The sequence below is a fragment of the Vicia villosa genome, linkage group LG3 (assembly GCF_029867415.1).
Source record: "Vicia villosa cultivar HV-30 ecotype Madison, WI linkage group LG3, Vvil1.0, whole genome shotgun sequence".
Taxonomy (NCBI): Eukaryota; Viridiplantae; Streptophyta; class Magnoliopsida; order Fabales; family Fabaceae; genus Vicia; species Vicia villosa.
The window spans coordinates 79,206,130-79,227,203 of record NC_081182.1 but is presented as its reverse complement, the minus strand read 5'-3'; the positions used below and the strand labels follow the sequence as shown (position 1 = coordinate 79,227,203).

At 35.3% G+C, this 21,074-nt stretch overlaps 2 protein-coding genes across 3 annotated transcripts; one reads left to right on the top strand and one right to left on the bottom strand.

The window, feature by feature from the left end:
• The first annotated feature begins 8,566 nt into the window (after window positions 1-8,566).
• Window positions 8,567-11,411, top strand: LOC131661994 (uroporphyrinogen decarboxylase-like). Of its 2 annotated transcripts, none has more exons than XM_058931660.1 (6): window positions 8,567-8,758; window positions 9,018-9,133; window positions 9,445-9,555; window positions 9,683-9,871; window positions 10,189-10,314; window positions 10,818-11,411. In XM_058931660.1, exons 1-6 carry the CDS (start codon window positions 8,665-8,667, stop codon window positions 11,331-11,333), a joined length of 1,152 nt encoding a protein of 383 aa, XP_058787643.1. In that variant the 5' UTR covers window positions 8,567-8,664; the 3' UTR covers window positions 11,334-11,411. The 2 variants fall into 2 exon arrangements, with proteins under 2 accessions (XP_058787643.1, XP_058787642.1); XM_058931659.1 differs by having other exon boundaries at window positions 8,568-8,758; window positions 9,012-9,133.
• A 2,835-nt stretch (window positions 11,412-14,246) lies between these two features.
• Window positions 14,247-18,022, bottom strand: LOC131661993 (protein NRT1/ PTR FAMILY 5.1-like). Its single transcript, XM_058931658.1, has 4 exons — window positions 17,779-18,022; window positions 17,445-17,662; window positions 16,548-17,104; window positions 14,247-15,443 (listed from the first exon to the last, which is right to left on the bottom strand). The coding sequence occupies exons 1-4, from the start codon at window positions 17,882-17,884 to the stop codon at window positions 14,558-14,560; spliced, it is 1,767 nt and encodes a 588-aa protein (XP_058787641.1). The 5' UTR covers window positions 17,885-18,022; the 3' UTR covers window positions 14,247-14,557.
• Between the last annotated feature and the right edge of the window lie 3,052 nt (window positions 18,023-21,074).

The following is a 21,074-nucleotide window of genomic DNA, read 5'->3' as shown; positions in this document are numbered from 1 at the left end:
CCCTCTAAGACTTTTCTAGAGTATTCTGATCCACACGATCACTCTAGTTACAACCTGCTTAGATAACCTCTAAGACTTCCTAGAGTATTCTGATCCACACGATCACTCTAGTTCCTTACAACTTAATGTAATCAATTCTAAGAGTATTACAATTGCTTCTTAAAAGCTATAATCACAAACTGTGATATTTCTCTTAACGTTTAAGCTTAATCTCACTAATATATTACAACAGCAATGTAGTGAGCTTTGATGAAGATGAAGATTCTGAGCTTTGAGTAGAACAGAGTTTCAGCAAGTTAATATGAGTTGTTTTGTGCAGAATCGTTAACCTTGCTTCTCATCAGAACTTCATATTTATAGGCGTTGGAGAAGATGACCGTTGAGTGCATTTAATGCTTTGCGTGTTCCGTACAGCATCGCATTTAATGTTATACGCTTTTGTCAACTACCTCGAGCCTTGTTCACGCTGTGTCTACTGACGTTGCCTATAGTAGCTTTTAACGTTCCTTTTGTCAGTCAGCGTAGCTTGCCACTTGTACTTCCTTCTGATCTGATGTTTGTGAATACAACGTTTGAATATCATCAGAGTCAAACAGCTTGGTGCAGAGCATCTTCTGATCTTCTGACCTTGAAGTGCTTCTGAGCGTGATACCATCAGAACTTCAGTGCTTCTGATCTCATGTTCTTCTGATGCTTCCATAGACCCATGTTCTGATTCTGCTTCGACCATCTTCTGATGTCTTGCCAGACCATGTTCTGATGTTGCATGCTGAACCCTTTGAGACAAAGCTTCTGAGCGCTGAATTATGCATACTCTTTATATATTTCCTGAAAAGGAAATTGCATTGGATTAGAGTACCATATTATCTTAAGCAAAATTCATATTATTGTTATCATCAAAACTAAGATAATTGATCAGAACAAATCTTGTTCTAACATGATCTTCTTCTTCATCTATTTTATGCCTGAAGGTGGTCCTTCTAACCAATTGCTTTATGACAAATTTTTCCACATGGAAATTTTCATGACTTAAGAGTTCCAAAACATCCATCTAGAAATTGTCAACCTAAAAAAAAAAAAAACCAAGAAGAAAGTGAGGAAGAATCACAGGATGAAAGTGTTTGACGTGTCTTGTGTCATGTTTATGTTTCCTTTATGTTATATCTTGAACTTATGTTTTTCCTTATTTCGTTTATGTTGCATTCAAGTGCGTAACTTTAATACTTGGCCGTTTTGGTTTATGATTAAGTACCTATCTCGAATTATGTCTACGCTTTTGCTATATATGTCCTTCTTGATGGAACTTTTTCGTTCTTTTTGATAATGACAAAGGGGGAGAAGACTATGTTGTATTTTATGACTATGTTTACCAAATTTTGTAGGTACGCAAGTTGCATAAATACACCATTGATCAATTAAGGGGGAGATATCAAAGTAAGGGGGATTATTTGTCAAAGAACTAACTTTAAGCGATTCAACGAGAAATTGTTGTCATCATAAAAAATTGGGAGACTGTGAAGATAAGCTTCTACCATTATCTTATGTTTTGATAAATACAAATGATCTAGTTCAAATGAATTATCAAAGAAGAAAAAAGATCAAAGTTTCAAAGAAAGTGATTATGTCAAAGCTTGGTACTCAAGTAACCTTAAGACTTTGAACAAGGATGATTTGATCTTGAGCAAAAGGTACCAATTGCAATTACATTATGTATATCACTTTATAAGCTAAGAACAAATCATGCATATTTCATATCCAATCTTCTGTGCATCTTTTAAAAACATTTGAAACCAAGTCATGTTGTTACAAGCTGTATCTAAATTTTTTCAAATAACTGTAACCAATTACACAAAACCTGTAACCGTTTACATGGTCAAATTTTGGTTAGACGATAAGCAACAATATAGAGGTATGGTGAATAGATCGCTAATGAAATTTTCTTCTTTAATTTTTTTTTTTAAAAATTATATCAACTATGGAAAGCAGAAACAATTATGGACTGACAATCTTCTATCCCGAACTGTTGTCGAAAGGATTGAATATGCGTTTAAACTGTAACAAGCGTATTCGATTGATGAGAAAATTAATCAATATATTTTCAAAAATAACGTTTGAATAAAATCACATAGTGATAACTAATTTCGAATAAAATATTAAACAAAAACTTGACTTAAGAAATTTGTCGAACACTTGGTGTGCAATCAATTATGGTCAGATTTTTCTTTGGTATTTTTTATATGAAAATCCAATTGCAATCTTATAGATTTCAATAAACTCAACATAATTAGTTTAAAATACTATTGACTAAGAAATTATCTAAGTGTATTGATTGCACAATCAATGGATTCACAATTTGCAATGAAAGTAAGAGAGAGAGAGAGAGAGAGAGAGAGAGAGAGAGAGAGAGAGAGAGAAGGATTTGTTTAGGAAGTTTTCTAATCGGCCTCGCTATGGGTACGTCTGCCCTTAATTCCTAATGGAACTGAGATAATGAAAATTAACTTTTGCAAATGTTGTTTACAAGAGAAAAAGTAGCAATCCAACTTTCCATACCTTATGTTTGATGTTGATCCTGTCTTTTTCTCCTCCCTTGATCTTGAGCTTGATCAAGAACCCAATACTTCCGATTTGATCCTCCGGTTACCGTTACTTCTTTGACAGAACACTTTTTTTTCAAAGTTTTCACTTGGCTGAACCCCAAATTGCAAACTATTGTGACCCAATATTACCGAATTGATCCTCCAGTTACCGTTACTCCTTTGACAGAAACATCTTTCTCCAAATCTTTCACTCAGTTGAATCCAATTTGCAAAATCTTGCGAAAAACTCTCCAAATAAATCCTTGATCTTGGAGGAAAACCCCAACTGGATTTATCTTGAAACCCCCAAATAATTTCCAACCCAATTGATTACAACAATCCTAATTGGACCTTATGAAACCATCTCTTAATCACATAACAAAAATGATTTTATGTAGTTGTTGTATGTATGCAATGAGAGAGGATGAAGATGAAGAAAAATTCTTTGTATGTTTATGGTTTTCAATCCTTTAGAAATGACACATGAATTCCTTTATATATGTGTGTGTAAAAGAAGTAATAGAAAAAAGGGTGAAAAAAATAAAGTTTTAGACACATTTAAGTTAGAGGGAGTCGATCCATTTGCATAAGGATTCGACTCCAGGTGGACAATTTTTTTGAAGAAAAACAACTACAGGAGGAGTTGACCCACAACTCGAGGGAGTTGACCCATTCGCACTGTGTGTCGACTCATAAGGCCTTATGTATCGATTTATCCTGGGTAGAGATTTTGAATAAAGATTGTTTTCAGTGGGAGTCGACCCACAACTCGAGGGAATCAACCCATTCGTGTTATTTGTCGACTCTAGATGCCAGTGTATCGACCCATTTGCAGCAGAGAATTTTGTTTTAATTTTTCTTCAGAGGGAGTCGAATCCTAACATGGATGTGTCAACTCCAAACATAGTTTTTCATGAAAATGCATATTTTGACTTATGCAAATGCTTTTGACTTGTTCTATAAGTGTTCTAAGTTGAAAATGCAACCTTAGACATAGAGAGAAAATGTCCAATATACAAATGCTAAATATTACCTAGTTTTGATATCATTCAAAACATCTAAGCGGATAGTGCACTCACAATTTTTAGCTTTATTTTTAAAACGTTACAGCTGTAACTGGTTACAATATTATGGTGGCTGGTTACCACTGAAATAACATCATATTTTCACATTCATTTTGAATCTAACAATTTCTGAACTTTGATCATGAATCATGACAATATTTCATGACATTGTACTCTTCCTAAAAGGTACAATTTAAATATAAATAGCTTTGGATCCTGAATTTTAAATTCACCTCTAATCAATTCAAATTTCAAATCGTTCTCATTTTATCATTAAGTGTTTTGTGCCTAAACTTTGTGAAACTTACTGCATAATTTTTAAAGTATCATTGAAAATTTCATATTCAGTTCTAAGCACATAAAGTCTTATACATTATGAATTGTAACAGTTGGAAGAGAAGATAACTTTATACATAATTAATTCAAGTACAAAAACTTTATATCTTATTCAAGTTATATTTTTTTATCACAAAGTGTTTAGTGATCATTTTGTTATATTAGAAAGTAGTATTCTTTCTATTCAAGTGTAAAATCAGAAGATGGTGTGCCTTTGAGATTGTGTTAAATAGTTAAATGAGTCTAGTGGATCAACTGCAATGCTTCTAACTTAGTGAAATCTCTCACAGAGTGTGAAGGGACTAAAGTACCCTTGTTTGAAAAGAGGAACCAAGATATATCTTGGTGTTCTTTATTTTTCTGCTTTTATTTTCAACACTTTAACATTCATAACAGTCCTGAAAAGATAAAAATAACATTGCTATCGTTCATAATCGAGAAAAATTCAAAAATACCGGATAATCTAATTTGCCCCCTCTTAGGTTACTTATTATACTTACATTAATAGGTCAACTTAATTTTCTAAAAGATTTAGCATTAGTTTTAGGTTGATAGCCTAAACCAACTTTATTATCAGTTTCTCTTTGATCATCTAAGATGATGTTCAAGTTATCTCTCCCTTGGATAAATTTACGAATAACGTTATGCAAATATTAAATATCCATTTTTTTAAGCCTTTGCATTATACAAATTTGATTGGTTTATCTTATAATTTTTTTCAAAAGAAGTAGAAGAATAGTTTTTATTCAAGAATGTTTGTCTCTCGCTAAGAAGTTTTATTTCCTTGATTAAATTTCCTTTTTCTGTTTCTAGAGAAGACATATCTTCTTAGAGAAGGAAATAATATTCTTTAATTTATTCATCATATATTTCTTTTCAGATAGTACCAAAATCATCATAAGTAAATTAAGTTCATAGTCGCTTACCTTATTTTATTCTTCGTTTTCCACAAGGCATAAGTATTCTTCCTTTTTTTTTTTTGGATTAATTAGACGAGTTCATGTCATTTCCATCTCACTCAATGCAAGATATTTTTTCAAGATCAACGCCATCTTCAACTTCAATTTCTTGAATATTTTGTTTAATGATGAGATCTTTCTCTTTATTTTCTTCCTCTTTAAGTTCACTTAGATGATTTAGCTCGTGCACATGCTCTTATAATTTACCAAATTGAATAGTCAAATTGCTAGAAGAAGAATCTTTAGATTTTGAAATTGTATCTTTAGGTTATCAACAAAAATTTAAGCATCTTAGAATTTTGTTAGTAAAATCGTTATTTTTGAAGTTCTTGCCAAGAGTTTTGAGATAGTTAATATTATGGATTAACCATTTTTATATGCTTCCTTTGAATTTTATCCTAGGTAACTCAAACTCATGGTCTAATGTATCCATCATATTCCTTTTGATCTAATTAGTACTTTCATGGATACTTTTAATAGTGTTTCGTATTTCTTTTATAGTGCTATAATTTGATACATGAAAGAACTCTTTTGTATCCAAATCAATTGTTATTGTTGTGATAATGACAATGTTCGATTTTAATCAACACTTTGATATGTGAGGAAAAGAACAATAGCAACTAAAATAAATGGTCTTCCGCAATAATAATCAATATGTAGAAAATATAACAGAATTAGCCAAATAAAAAAAAAAGTTTGTTTATCCAATTCAATCAAAATATCTACTATGGGAGAGAGAGAGAGAGAGAATAAATCTCCAATTCATTATACTAAAAAAAGTTGTTACACAATCCAAGAACAAAATCATATTTTCTACCCAAGTGTTTCCCAACCTCTTCAGCTCTCAATAATGTAAGCACACAAATCCAAAGTGTAAACAAGTGCTTCCTCATCCCATTAGATAACTCTAAAGGTTTCCCAAAACCCATACCTTTCTAATTTTTCGCTTGAGAAGACCCTAAACCCTTTGTTATACCTTTTTGGTATAAACTCTAAGATTGTCACTCTGTAAAACATTGAAGAAATACATATTTATAATTACTAAAACCCAATAAAGAAAGCCCGAAACACAACCCATTAATTATTAGAATAAAATATTATAAATATTCTATAATATATTTTATGATAAGGGTTATATTTACTCCAGGAGTAAGTTATTATAACTTACTCCAATTCTAGACCATTGATTCTTTTCAATCTAGTGGTTAAAAATAATAAGTAATAGTTTTCTCTCTCCACATTTAATTACTTATTATTTTTAACCACTAGATTGAAAAGAATCAATGATCTAGATTTGGAGTAAGTTATAATAACTTACTCCTGGAGTAAACATAACCCTCCTCATATTTTATATCAATTTATATTATTTCTAAATTAATATATATCCAATATTCTAACATTAAATAACAGATCCGCAATCTGAATCGCGTAAACCCAAAATCCGCAAACTACTCAAATCGGACATTGTTGCTGCTTTTTGACTTCCTGATTTTTGACAATATCAAAATATATTTTCTTTCTTTTAGTCAACAAAGATTTTAAGGTATAGGTTAATAGTTATTAAGTTCTTAGCTTTACAAATTGTATTGTACTTTATTTCTTTCATGGTTCAGAGATATTTAGATTTATTCACCACTAAATTATTTATAGAAGGAGTGGGAGTAAATGAACCATTTTCTACAGAGTCCCACACATCAATATCAACAACATTAAGAAAACTTTTCATTCATTATTTCCAATAGTTATACCCTTTACGATTGAAAACGGTGGTATGTTTATGGAAATTTCCAATTTTAAAAGATTTGCTTGAAATCATCATTCCTCTCGAGACAATTAATATATACACAAAAGTAAGGCTCTGATGTCACTTGTTGACCATGAAATTTCAAATATAAGGAAAGGGCGAATTATGTTGTTTTTTAAATTTAAATCATAAAACTTAAAGATTAAAATCAATTTTTGAGTTATTTTATAAGAAGAAGGTGAAATAAGAGGATGACAAAATAATAAATAAGACAAATAAAAAATATAAAAGATAAGGAAGAAACACACCATGTTTATCCTAAATAAAGTAAAAGACGTAAGCTTCATATTAGAGGCCTGCTTTAAGATCCAAATTTGTTCCTTAATGAAGTTAATTGTACTTGACCTTTGTTTGAGTCAATCACTAGAAAGTTTATTTCATTCTTTTTAATTCATGTTCACTCTTTGATGATATTTATAATGTTTGATCTTGTTGAGTCATCAACAAAATCTATTTACACATAAAATCTCAAATATTACTATAAGAGTAGTTAAATTGCTAGTAATTAATGATGTTTACTCAATAACAAGTTGCGATAGAGATTATAACAACTAGCTTTCTATTTTACGACACACCGATGATGATGACAATGTTCACACATTAGATTTATTTTTTTGCCGCATCATTTCACAACTCAAAGCTAATCGATAAAGCAAATCAAGGGGGAATTTGTTTACCATTAAAAGTAAGCAATTTACTAGTCGGGATAGACAAATATGTGATTTATCTTTTGGAGATGTTCCCTTATCCAATAAAAGATTATATGAGTGCAAATATGGTCGAGTTCAAGGTTGTAAAATCTTTCTCAAGTCCATTGAGGTCTACAAGAGTCATATGAGTGCTGTAACCAATCATGACTTAGTAGAACTTGATAATTGAACAATTTACTCATGTTTCATGTTTATCACACCACTAACCTGAAAAATCTAAAAGCAAGTAACTACATTCTAAGAAAGTTGCACACTTGTAGATATGGAAAAATGAATATTACACAGGAATGAGAGAATTGAGCCGAACGTGATGTGTGATGTACTTTCAATAGGGGGAGAACTCACACATCACTCACATAAGCACTGAACAAGACTAAATTGTATATACCATATATATCGTTTTAGTTAGTAGACTACGATTTACTTATTAATACTAGAGTTATAAATTTTTTCAACTCACATAATTAATTAAAAAGACTATTTTACACATTTTTATCCGTTAGTCTTTCTATATTTATCTTAGCTTTTTATGTACTCTTAGTTTAGCAGCTCAAACCCTTCAAATACCGTATTTAACACTCTTTATACTAAATAAATAACTCAAAGATAAGAAAAAATTGTTTAAAGAAAATAGAATCACGTTGAAAACTATTAGCCGATAACTTGATTGATTTTTTCAGTTCAATCAAGTTATTTAAAAAAATGAAGAATTAATTTGACAATTTTTTTATTTAACAAAATAAAAAAAATCTTTTTAAAAGCTAAATTATGTTACAATTTTTTTTTTTAATAAGCAAAAGATAATATTAATAATACACTAAGTTAGGCCTATTTGTATTGTGTAGAGATATATTAAACTATATCTTTAATTCTTATGTAGTAATTGATCGACATGTTTATTCTAAAGAATAATAACTCAAACTTTGCCTTTTCATCGTACTTAAATATTTTAAAACTTTTAATATGAATTTAATTTAGTAAACGCGTGAAGCACACAATAATGGCAGAAATTCAACGAGGTTGTTATAAAGCTATGACATGGCAGAAGTGGGTACCCACAAGCAGATCCTGATTGGCTGTTAGATTCTCTTATCCTTCTCACACTTCACCCGTACCGTAACAAATCCAAACTCAACCAAAACTCCGCAAATCCAAACCCAAAAAAACACTATTGTCTGAAACTAACTAACTTCAATTCAATTCAACTCAAACATGTTATGCGGCGTCGTCAGCACTTCCTTCACTTCCATCTTACCCAGAAATAAACAATCCTATCTACCCAAATCAATCTCATGTTCCCTCCCAGGTATACTTCTATTTATTAGGGTTTTATTATCTTTCTTCATCTCAATTGTTCCTTTCTTACGCAATCTTCTATCTATCTTTCTATCGCATTTATTGTTGTCTTTTTCTGTAACTCCTTCGGAAAAGGGGAACATCAATTTTTATTTAATTTTATATTTGTGGTCAATTTTGTGAAATTATCCTTATTTAATGATGATGGGTTTGTTTTTTTATTCCTTTTCATATGTATCTGAATTTGGGAAATTCATGTGCAGGAGCAGTGGTTGAGCATAAAGCAACGAATGTTGCTGAGCCGCTTTTGCTTAATGCGGTTCGAGGAGTAGAGGTTGATAGACCCCCGGTTTGGCTCATGAGACAAGCCGGGAGGTACATGAAGGTATTCAATTCCTATCAACTCTGTTAATCATGTTTAGTTTCTGTTTCATTCTTTCATTTTTCGTTTTGTATGAAACTTTGGATGGTTGGACTGTTGGAGAAATGTTTAACATTTTCTGAAACTTATCTCGATTATGGAAGTTTTTCTATTTTTTTGAATTTTCACATTCTCTGGTTTACTACACTTATCCTGTTTTAGATGATGCTACCAAACATCAAATTGATTGGCCTTTTACGCATCGTGAATAAGTTTGGCGAGATGTTTTCTTTACTGAAAAGAGATCTGATTTTTCAACATTTGTTATTCACCAGAGTTACCAAGCTATATGTGAGAAACATCCTTCGTTCCGCGAAAGATCTGAAAATGTTGATCTTGTGGTGGAGATTTCACTGCAGCCGTGGAAGGTTTTCAAGCCGGATGGGGTAACATTACTCTCTAGCGCTTGTTATATTTTGTATGTTGTGAGGCATTTTTGTTACCCTACTAATTGGTGTTGTGGTTTTGATCATGTTGGTGATTATAATTTGCTTGATTCTGATTCTGTAACAGGTAATTTTGTTCTCGGATATTCTTACCCCACTTTCTGGGATGAATATTCCGTTCGATATCGTGAAAGGGAAGGGTCCGGTGATATTTGATCCTGTTTATTCAGCCGGGCAAGTTGATCAAGTGAGGGAGTTTATTCCTGAAGAATCAGTTCCATATGTCGGTGAAGCACTAAGTATTTTGAGGAAAGAGGTATGAAGATCCTATGGCATTGCTACCTTTGCGTCCCTGTTTTGTTATTTCATACCTCGCCTCTCTTTATAGCCATATAAAAGTGAAACCTGTCTGTCGTTGAGTCAAATAGATAGATACCATGGCACTGTTTAGTTCTTTAGATTTATCTGAGATAAAAAGCACCCCGCAATTTGTGGATTTTTGTTGACCGTGAATCATAGATGGAGGGGTGTAATGACATCTAGTGTTATTAAACTGTCATTACCTGTTATGGCCCAAATAATGCATAATGCTCCTGTGATTTTTTTTATTGAATTGAAAGGTATTGATTGCAGGTGGATAACAAAGCTGCGGTCCTTGGTTTTGTGGGAGCTCCTTTCACCTTGGCATCGTACGTGGTTGAAGGTGGTTCATCGAAGCACTTCTCAAAAATAAAGAGATTGGCTTTCTCTGAACCAAAGGTAATCTTCAGCCATCTGACTCTATCTCTTAGGTGTCGTAAACTCATAAATATGAAACCTATGATGTGCTTATGTTTGTTTTACGCCGAGAAAATATCAACGTTATTTTGAAATTTAAACTCTGTAACCTGTTTTTTATGCTTTTGGAAACAAAATTAGAAGATGAAGGAAAACAAAACAGATTTACAATTATTTTGAGAAGCTACTTTGAGTAGCATATGAGTAAAAGCTATAATTTTCCTTTTTTTTTTTTCTTCTTTTTATTAGTGTATTGCGATGGGGCTATTACATTGATGGAAAAGCTTGAATTATTGATCTATGATTAAAAGCGGTCTGCATGATTCATGTTTATCAATTCGATCACTTCTTTTTTGTCATTTAATCTCTAGTACAATATTTATACTATTATGCTTTCAAATTTCAGAATGGCTACAAGTTCTGCATTATTATTTCTGTAACTTATCACACACTCTTTTACTTATTGAACTGCGTTTTGTCCCCAGATTCTTCACTCATTACTGCAGAAATTCACGACATCCATGGCTCGATACATCCAATACCAAGCGGATAATGGAGCTCAAGCGGTTCAGATCTTTGATTCATGGGCAACAGAGCTTAGTCCAGTAGATTTCGAACAATTCAGTTTGCCTTACTTAAAGCAGATTATTGACACCGTGAAGAAAAGCCATCCAGAACTCCCTCTTATCCTCTATGCGAGTGGATCAGGAGGTTTGCTCGAGCGAATAGCCGCGACCGGTGTGGATGTAGTTAGCTTGGATTGGACTGTTGATATGGCCGATGGTAGAAGGCGTTTGGGACCAAATGTAGCTATTCAAGGTAATGTTGACCCTGGTGTTCTTTTTGGCTCAAAAGAGCTTATCACTGATAGGATTTATGATACTGTGAAAAAAGCTGGTATAGGGAAACATATATTGAATCTAGGTCATGGTATTGTAGTCGGTACACCTGAGGAGAATGTAGCACATTTTTTCGAGGTTGCCAAAGGAGTACGATACTAAGTTAATTGTGAATTCTTTTATATTAGCATTTTTTGTTCATTTAATTACAGTTAATATAAGAATTTGGCTTGTCAATAATTTTTCTTTGCATGTAGTTAGTTACATGACTAACAGGTTATACATGTTGATGACACTTTGCTAAGTTTACATTTTACAAAATCCACTTGACTTTGAGCCTCTAAATATACAATGACATAATGTGTTAAATTCATCAACAAGTCCATTATGTGATTTTGCTCAGTAAAGTTTCATCCCATGAAAATAGTTTGTCAAGTGAAGGTATTGTTGGCTGTGAAAAAACTATTATTGCAATAAAAAATTAATTACTATATAACAACTATGTAATATTTTTACAGAGATATTAAATAATATGTCACTATCAATAATGATATTTGTTCAAATATTCTGTCAAAAAGTTTATTCAATTGTTTTGTACACAAATATCAAATACTTACGGTAAAATAAGAAGATAAAATACTAACAAATAGCATGAACCAAACATTTTAATTTCAACACTCGCCATATCCACCTAAATGTCCACACCACTCTTGTAGCATCATATATTTATCTAAACATTAATATATAGTGTACTCAAAACTGGTTCTCTGGAATGTTAAGCCGGTTAAAAGTTAAAACCACATCAGAGCCATATTTACAATCAAAAGAGGAAATGATATATTGGTGGAGTTACATGTACTCAATCACTCAAAATGCAAAAACATAACTTGCTCATAATTCCTTCATCTTGTAGTACTTGCTTGTTACACCTGTTGGTACTATTTTTTACAGTGGGTTACTCATAAACAAAATATAGCAACTTTACTTACATGTTCCAACCTCACGAATGTGATAATAATTCGGAGGTTCGAACCTAAAGGTACCTCAGATTTGTGGTGCTTAATCATCATATTCTCAATTATCATATTCTATTTAGTAAGAGTGGAGATAGATTAATTCTGTAAACGACATTCTCCTTAACATGACTTACCCATCTCATCATATGAATGGAGAATTCGCTGAGCAAAGGCGAGTCCTAATATTCTCACTTTAACCATTAGGATTATTAAGTCACACAACTACGATTATTAAGTCATACAACTACTTCAACATTATAAATTCTTAAATAAATGACTAGGGCAAATGCAATCATATCACATGTTAGTTGTTCAAGTGTGAGCCATATAACATAATTAGAGTAAAGTCTAGACTAAAGAAGCTGGCTAATCCTTCCTCGCTAATCCAACATTATGAATTTCTAATTACGACTGTCATTTTTCCAGTCTCTGTGTTTTTCCCACATCTTCCTCGCTTTTCCTTCAATGGAAACCAGTCCAAACCTAAAGCAGCTCTCATTTCTTACCTGTCAAACCCTACTCATGACCTAACATTCGTCAACACAACAAATCAATTAGTTTTATGGCCTAATCAATTAGGTAATGATTATTTTAACGATCTCGTACGTTCTTCATCAATGCTCTAATTTGATTTACTTGGATATGAAGATACATTCTGATTTGATTTGAAATTTGAAATACAAGGATCATTTAATCGATTACACTAGTCGATTATCTTCTTTGATTTCAACCTCTTTGGTCTTTTTGGGTCTTGGGTTAAAAGTTGGCTTTGGCATACTGCTTTTACACCCTGATTCATCCACTTTGCACCCATTTCTTCAAAAAATGCTAGAAAGTCATACATTTTTTTAGTAATAATAATTTTAAAATAATGAGCAAATAATAAACCACTTATTTATATGGTTAATCAAAGTTTTCCGATTACTCAACCTCTAAAAAGTGTACTATCTTGAATATCAAGTAATCTTGATAAAACTTCCCCTTTAGAGAGAACAACAAACCAATGTCGAAAAACCTTCTCTATGAATCGTTGGATGCCAGAGTTGGTTAAAACCACGAGATAGATAGATTCACTACAAACTTATCTTATAAACCTAATAAAATGTTAACTGATAATCACAAATCATAAGTGTATAGACCATTCTCAACGAAATTTCGCTTTGATCATGGCAGTTGATATATTTAAATGCTTATTACATACTTTCTTTGTCTGTCCTTTTCGCAACTGATAGCAACGAAAAGGAAGACATCAAGTTTACATCCATAAGCTCGCCCTCCTCTATCGTGGCAAAAATAGAGGATGTTGCGCGCATTTTGCAGATGGAGATAGTTAAGACGAATGGAGGAATGCTGAAATTGGAGAGGCCAAGGGAGTGTCGAAATGAGCCACTTATCATTTCTGCTGAAATATTCGAGTTCGCTCCGTCTTTCTATTTGGTGGAGATGAAGAAGTCCTGCGGTGATGCATTAGAGTACCAGAAGATAATGAAGGGAGTTATAAGGCCAGCTCTCAAAGATATTGTCTGGATTTGGCAAGGTGAGAAGTAGAACAACATTAGCAGGGCAGTGGCTAGTCCCGAAGAGATTAATGATTTCATATTTTGAATTGTTTCGGTATAATAATGTATTATGACAGTTGAGCTTTTGATATTAGTACCAAATATTTCAAAAAAAATTCCCTGTAATAAACATGCGGATTATCGATTCAACTTCGGTGTTCTTTAATAAATGATCTATGTTTTACTAGATATAGTATGATCTAAATCTTTAATAAGGTTAGTATCATAATGCTAAAAATCGCAGAGAGATTCGTCAAATGATTTTTCCTAATAAACACGGTCTTCTTTAACGCGGGCGGTTATGTATGAATGTTTCAACTTTTCAAGGCATTTTTTGTTCAATGTAGCACCATTGATTAATTAACTTACCATATGGTAAGTTCTATGTTTTCATCATTCTGCCTGAGAATTTGCGGTTTAAAAGATATCTTAGTTAATTAAGCTATGTTTTCTATTTGAGAATCATGAATATTCTTCTAATTGAATGCATTCCTTAGTTATTTAAAATATATCTTATTCCATAAATAAAAAGAGATTGAAACATTGTATTTACACATGAAACTATATTGGCAAAAGCAAGAAACATAAACTAATATTCCACACATAATTTACAAAAGATTACACCTGGTGTAATGAGGATATTTTATATATAACTTGCTCTACCTACTTAATTCGCTAGTTTTCGTGGATTTAGATTCCTCACCATTGTTGCAAGGTGTACTTATTAGCCGCGGGCGCTGTTTCTATAATTGGATCAAACGGTTTCCACTGCGCTGCACTGTGCAGCGGCTATAGGACCGTTTCTCATTTTTCATACTTGTAAACCAAGCGATGCATCCAAAGTCGGGTTAACCTCCATTTGAACGGAAAGCGCCTCTTTGACCCTTGTCGACTCCTTCTTATAAATGTACCTACTTGAAACCCAAAGAAACACCAACAAGTTGAGACTTGACATGATTAAAAGAAATCCATAATAGTAATCCAAGTGAGAGTCATTCAAGTTATCAGCAATCCAGCTTTTTCTATACCCTCTTCCTGTTATCTTATCAGTCATTGTAACCAAAAAGCTGTTCAAGAAATTCCCAACACCGATTCCGCTTGTGAAGAAAGTTGTTCCAAGACTCTGCATATCTTCAGGGGACTGATCATAGAAAAACTCCAACAATCCAATAGCATTGAAAACATCTGCTATACCGATAAGAACATATTGCGGTAACAGCCAAAATATGCTCATAGGGACAATATCTTTAGGACCCAAAATGTGATTCGCTTTTATGACATGAATTCTTCTAACTTCAACTGCATAAGCAATCGCAATTGCTATGATTTGGATTGAAAATCCAATTCCAAGTCTTTGAAGCAATGTGATTCCTCGGGGGTGGCCGGTTCTCTGGCGCATGAATGGAACGAAAAGCCGGTCGTACATTGGCACTGAGAGCAACATGGAGAGGGTTACAAAGCTGCCAAGAGATGCTGCAGGAATTTTGAAGTCAGGACCAAGGTTTCTCTCTAAGGTGGTTCCTTGTTTCACAAAAAGAGTGTTGATTTGTGCCCAAATTGTGCTTGGAATCAGTGTTACTAGCCATATTAGAAGCATACCGAAGATTAGCTTTGCTCCTTCTACTTGGTTTACTGTCATTGGTACTCTTGATGAGCCTGTAGTAGGATCTTTCTTAATAGCAGCTTTGTCCAAAAACCTGAAAGTGATTGGTTGCATTCAATTCGAGTAAGAATTCAATGAGATTCAACACATTAGAGAGTTTAGTTTAGTATCGAATCGGGTGTGTTTCTATCACTTTTTAGTTTATTATAGCAAGTTATCGAGAATCATGGTTAATTCATGTTTTTTAGTCACTCTCAAGTTAACAGAATTGATTTAAGAACTTTATTTTTTTTCCTTTCATAAAGAATTAGTTATGGAATGTTCCAAGTTATAATCTTCTTATGGTAATGGATCCATTCTATGGCTATCCTATGTGTATCTATGCAACTAGAAGAATGCATATGTGGACGGTAGAATATCCCTTTTTAGCATGCAATGAGTTATGGTTGGTGATATCAACTAGTGGTGTTTGTAATGATTTTCCACAGTAATGATTGGTGGACACAACTGTTACACATTTCCTATATAGGAAAAATTGGCTGATAGATAGTGACTAAACATTAAAGTGGGCCTCATAGCAATACGTGTAGAGTGCACTTAGAAGAACCAACTTGCATGATGAGTAGTGTGAGTGAGAGCAAATTCATGTTTGAACAGTAAAATCGAATATTAACTCAATAGGGTGGGTGGAGTAGCTCAACTGATACGTGATAGTTGAGTTAAATGAGTGTAATCTGCTGATTATGGTTCAGATAACATATTTGTGGTTGCAAAGTTGTTAGATTGAGAAATTCAATGAAATTAATAACTAGACAAATCTTCTAAATTCAACCACTCTTGGTGCCCCACCCTTGTTCATACAGTAAATAAAATTGGACATTACTTAAGTTGATTGCTTGTGGGCCAAGCCATTAAAAATGGGGAACACGTAATCTTAGGACATGGGACCATTTCCTAGATTCTCTATCACATTGATGTGACTCGAATATAGATGGAAAATTCCTTTTCTCCGGTAGTGTATGTTTGTATCGGACGTGAGTTTAGTAAAATTACGATGACACCGTAAATTTGTTAAAATTGCAAAATGTAACTTTTGTCTAAAACGCAGTGGCACACCGTAGCTAAACTCGCCATCAATGTAAAAATAGATTTAGTAGAATGCAAAGTGCAAACATATAAAGCTTTATAAGTTTCTGACCTCAAAGCTGGAGTGTGATCGACTTGCCGTTTTCCCCTGCCAACATTATACTCCATCTCATACTCATGCAGGTCTGAAGGGTTACTAGGAAGTTGAAGTTTTCTATTCTTAAAGGCGGCAATAAGGACGCGAATTATGTCCCTAGCAGGACTTTTAGTAGTCCGAACTTTATGTCGATAAATCGGCGTCCCTATATAGAAAATAACCAAGGACAACAATAAACCTGCAGTAGGAATACCATATCCAAGTCCCCATCCTAAATTCTCTTGAATGTATACGAGGCCTAAAGTTGCAATTAAGGCACCTAAAAACGACGTAAACATCCACCAGTTAAAGAAAGAAGCCTTTAACTCTTTCTCATTAGGATTAAAATCATCAAATTGGTCAGCACCAAAAGTTGATATATTTGGTTTTGTCCCACCTGCACCAATTGCCATAGTGTAGAGTGCTGTGTAGAAAAATGCAACTTGTGATGTTGAGGCTTTGTTACAGACTCCATTTGTGCATGTTGGTTTCAAACTCTTGAGTGATACAGCTATAGTAAGAAGTGTCATTCCCTGTCACAAAAACAAATATAATTAATGCTTAATACTATAACATCACTGTGCCATAATAATAAGGTAAGTAAAGTGGGCCAATAGCTTCATTGTTAGCCATGTTTTGAACAATATTTAATTATGTTGACAAATGACAATATATAGTATTGTATACCACTAATGCAATTAGTGGCCTTGTTTTTTTTACTGATATAAACCATACATTCTCTGCGCGTAATTATAGAGACTAATCTCTTGAGGCTGAGAGCACCAGAGAATTTACTACTTTTATATGTAAGTTAGTATCGAATATAATGATGTTGAGATTGTAATTTAAAGATTATGATTGTGTTGGTTATACCAAGACATAAATGAGAGACGAGAGGGTGAAAGTCCAGAATCGACCCAAGTGAGAATCGGCTATGTAAGCACCGAGAATTGGAGTAATCCAAACAGATCCTGACCAGTTATTCACATTCCTAACTGATGAAACAGTGTCTTCATGAAGTTGTGTGGTAAGGTAATTCACCAAGTTTGATGCTACACCATAGAAAGCCATTCTTTCAAATGCTTCATAACCTGAAAAATAATATAGAAGTATAAAACTTATTATCAATTGGACAAAACATGCCATGTGGAAATCTAGGAAAAGCTCAGACACAAAACATGCATGATGCATGTTTGTATGGTCTTACCAACGAGAAAAGCGCAAGCTTTCCATTTGCCAGTTTTGGAGGGAACAGCAGGTTTGCCATGGAAATCAACAGTGCCATCTTGGGTATAATCATCTTTGGTTTCCATTAGAGATGTTATATATTATATAGGAAAAGAGAATGAGTATAAGGAAAATGAGAAGTAGCCAGCAAGATGGTAGTGATATATCACAGAAAGCAATTAATGGAGAAAGAGAAATGGTAGAAGTAGCTATATATAAAGAGTAGAGGCTCACTTATTATCATAAGGTAAGCTATAAATAAGTAAACTTTGTCATTGGATTATTGGATTGGGACACATTCACCAAGTAAACTGTCACTTAAATTTTGGCTATTTAAATTGACTTCAAAATACAAATTTAGAAATGGATTTTATTGGTATATCAAGAATGAAAGTATGAATATGAGGTGGGGGTGGAAATAGTCTAATTCGAACTAGGTTTTGAGTATGAGTCTCTTAAAAATTTCAAAGCTTAAGTTTGGTATGTATTTTATCATAGTCTTATTTTTAGGTTTAAACTTAGTCTTTTCGAAGACTTGATTGACCTACTAACTTTTTTAAAAGTCGATTTCATTTCAACATTTATATATAAGAAATTCAACTAATGTTACATAGACTAATAAATGAAAAGATCAATGAAACTAAATGATTGTTTTCATTGATTCATTATAGTTGAGAATTTCTTTAGCCACCTCCCTATGGGGGTCACCCCCAGCGAAAATCCCAAAATACCCCTGCTTCGGAAATGAACTTCCGAAGCGCTTTTTTTTTTAAAAATTTCCATAATTCGGAAGTGCATCTCCGAAAACACCTCATGGGGGGTGTTTTCGGAGATGAACTTCCGAAAACATGTCTTCGGAGATGAACTTCCGAAAACACCTCATGGGGGGTGAATTCGGAAATTCATTTCCGAATTATGCAGAAACTGTGTTTTTTTTAATGTTTTTTCTTAAACAGTCTCGCATTTTAATTAAACGCAAACGCCAAATAAAATAAGCGACATATAAACAGAAAATACTAATACGATAAATAAAATCCAAATAATATATACAAGCCGAACCAAATAGTAAATAGTGTGCGCAAGATACAATCCGAAAACAAAAACTAAATAAACCCGACCACTACTGGGTGTGCCTAACCATCTCACCCTGAGCCCTCCTCTGCCGCCTGTACCCCGCCGCACGGCCCGCATCAGTGACGATCGTCTCCATCACGGCGACTGCATCTGGACCGCCCTGAAGAACGACACCCCGATCCAAGGCGTCCCGCCCAAGCATCGCTATCCGCTGGCAGATCGGCAGGAGATCAATGGCGTGGTCATCCTCGGCCTGCTGGTTCTCCAGGATCTCCTCATGTGCTGGCCTAGGAGCGCCGGGAACGTCGGGTCTCAGTAGAGGATGGGACACCCGGTAGAACCATGTAACGTACCCCTCCTCACTGTGCCAGTCCTGTGTGACCCGATTGAGACGGTACTCCTGCGGTACCACATGATGCTGCCAGTCCTCCCATATGGCAGTGAGCTGCACTCGGGTCACTGTGTCGGGAGCTGCCTCAAAGGGTGACCTGGGTATCCGCTGCACGAATCCGAACTGACGCATGCACCGCTCAGGGAGATACCAGACCATGATGCCGGTCCCGCATGCCAACCAGCCTGCATATAGAGCAATGCCGTCAAAGGGGACAATCTGGGCGTAGTCGGCGAACGGCCTCCAGGTGACGTCGTCGTGCATCGTGCAGTCCAAGTACAAACGGTATGGTCCCACCGCATCGTTCCCCCTCTGGAGAGCGTATCTGGAGGCCCTGGGCATGGCGTCAACGTACGCAGGATCGATGTGGAAGTCGTGGATGCGGGAGAAGTAGGAGATGATCCAGCTCTGAAACACAAACACGATAATGTATTAAAAATAAATACGAAACATAAATAAATAAATAAATACGATAATGTGTTAAAATAAAACGTACCGTAAGTAGTGTGCAGGATCCGACCAACTGCCTCGTCCTCCAGTTGGAGGCCTCATTCAGCTTCTGGTAGAGGTATGCCAGAGTAGCTGCCCCCCAGTTCCACTGGTGAACGGTATCCAGGTCCATGAAGTAGCGGAGGTAGGTCACGTCGACGTACCTGGCACTCTTGTCCACAAAGCATGCAGCGCCTACCACATGCATGTACCAGCACCGGAGAGCGCAGCCGCGGTGATACTCTGTGAACAGCTCGTTACCCACACCCTCAGCCTCGGCAGCCGCGTCCAGATGGTGGTCAAAATAAGTGCTCAGTGTGGTGAACCGGACATGAGGCCCAGAAGTCGTGACGCACTCAAAGTGAGCAACCTCGTGCTCCATGCCCAAGTAGAGCGTCATCCAATCAATGGCCTCCACCCTCTGGATCTTGGAGTGGGTCAACAGCGGCCCCCTAATCGGCAGGTGGAGAAGACACTGCACGTCATGCAAAGTGATCGTCATCTCCCCAACCGGCAAGTGGAAAGAGGACGTCTCCTTGTGCCAGCGCTCCACAAATGCCCCCTGCATGCCGGTGCTGATGGTGGTGTACCCCGTCATGCAGAGCCCGCTGAGCCCTGAACCTCGCACATGGTCGTTAAACCACTCAGCTGCTGGTTTAAACAGACTGAAAATCTTGCGGGCGTGGTTCACCATTTTCAGCGGCTCTCTCTCCTGTTACAAAAAAAAAACAAATAAGCGACATATATTAAATAAGCGACAAATAAACGGTTAAATTATAAAAAATGGTGACAAATAAACGGTTAAATTAAAAAAAATACCTCTCCCTCCCAGATCCGCCGAGCGACGTGATCGTGGTAGTGAATCAGCACGGAAGTGTCAAAGGGCCCTCCCGGATAGCCGTCCTCCTGCTCATCTTCCTCCTCGACTGGAGGGTCAACATCCGGTACCCCCTCCGGCTCGTGGTAAGTTACTGCCGCCACCTCCTCCTCCTCCTCTCGCCGGCGGGAAGAAGATGCCCGAGCCAGCCGACTCCTAGATCCTGAACCAGATGTACCCTCTCCCTCGCCCACGGGAACTCGCACACGGCGTCCCCGACCATGCCCCCGTCCCTGGGTCGACGCCAGCTGCGCCGCCGCCCGCTCGCGTCTAGCCGACGCAGTCTGGGTCTCCCTACCCTGTCTTATGCGTGCTGGTTGGTTGCCCGACATGTTCCTGTAAACAATTGAAATCGATTAATATGCGAGACAAAAGAAGAAACAAAAATAATTGAAATTCTGATACAGTTCGGAAGTTCATTTCCGAAAACTGTGATGGAGGTGTT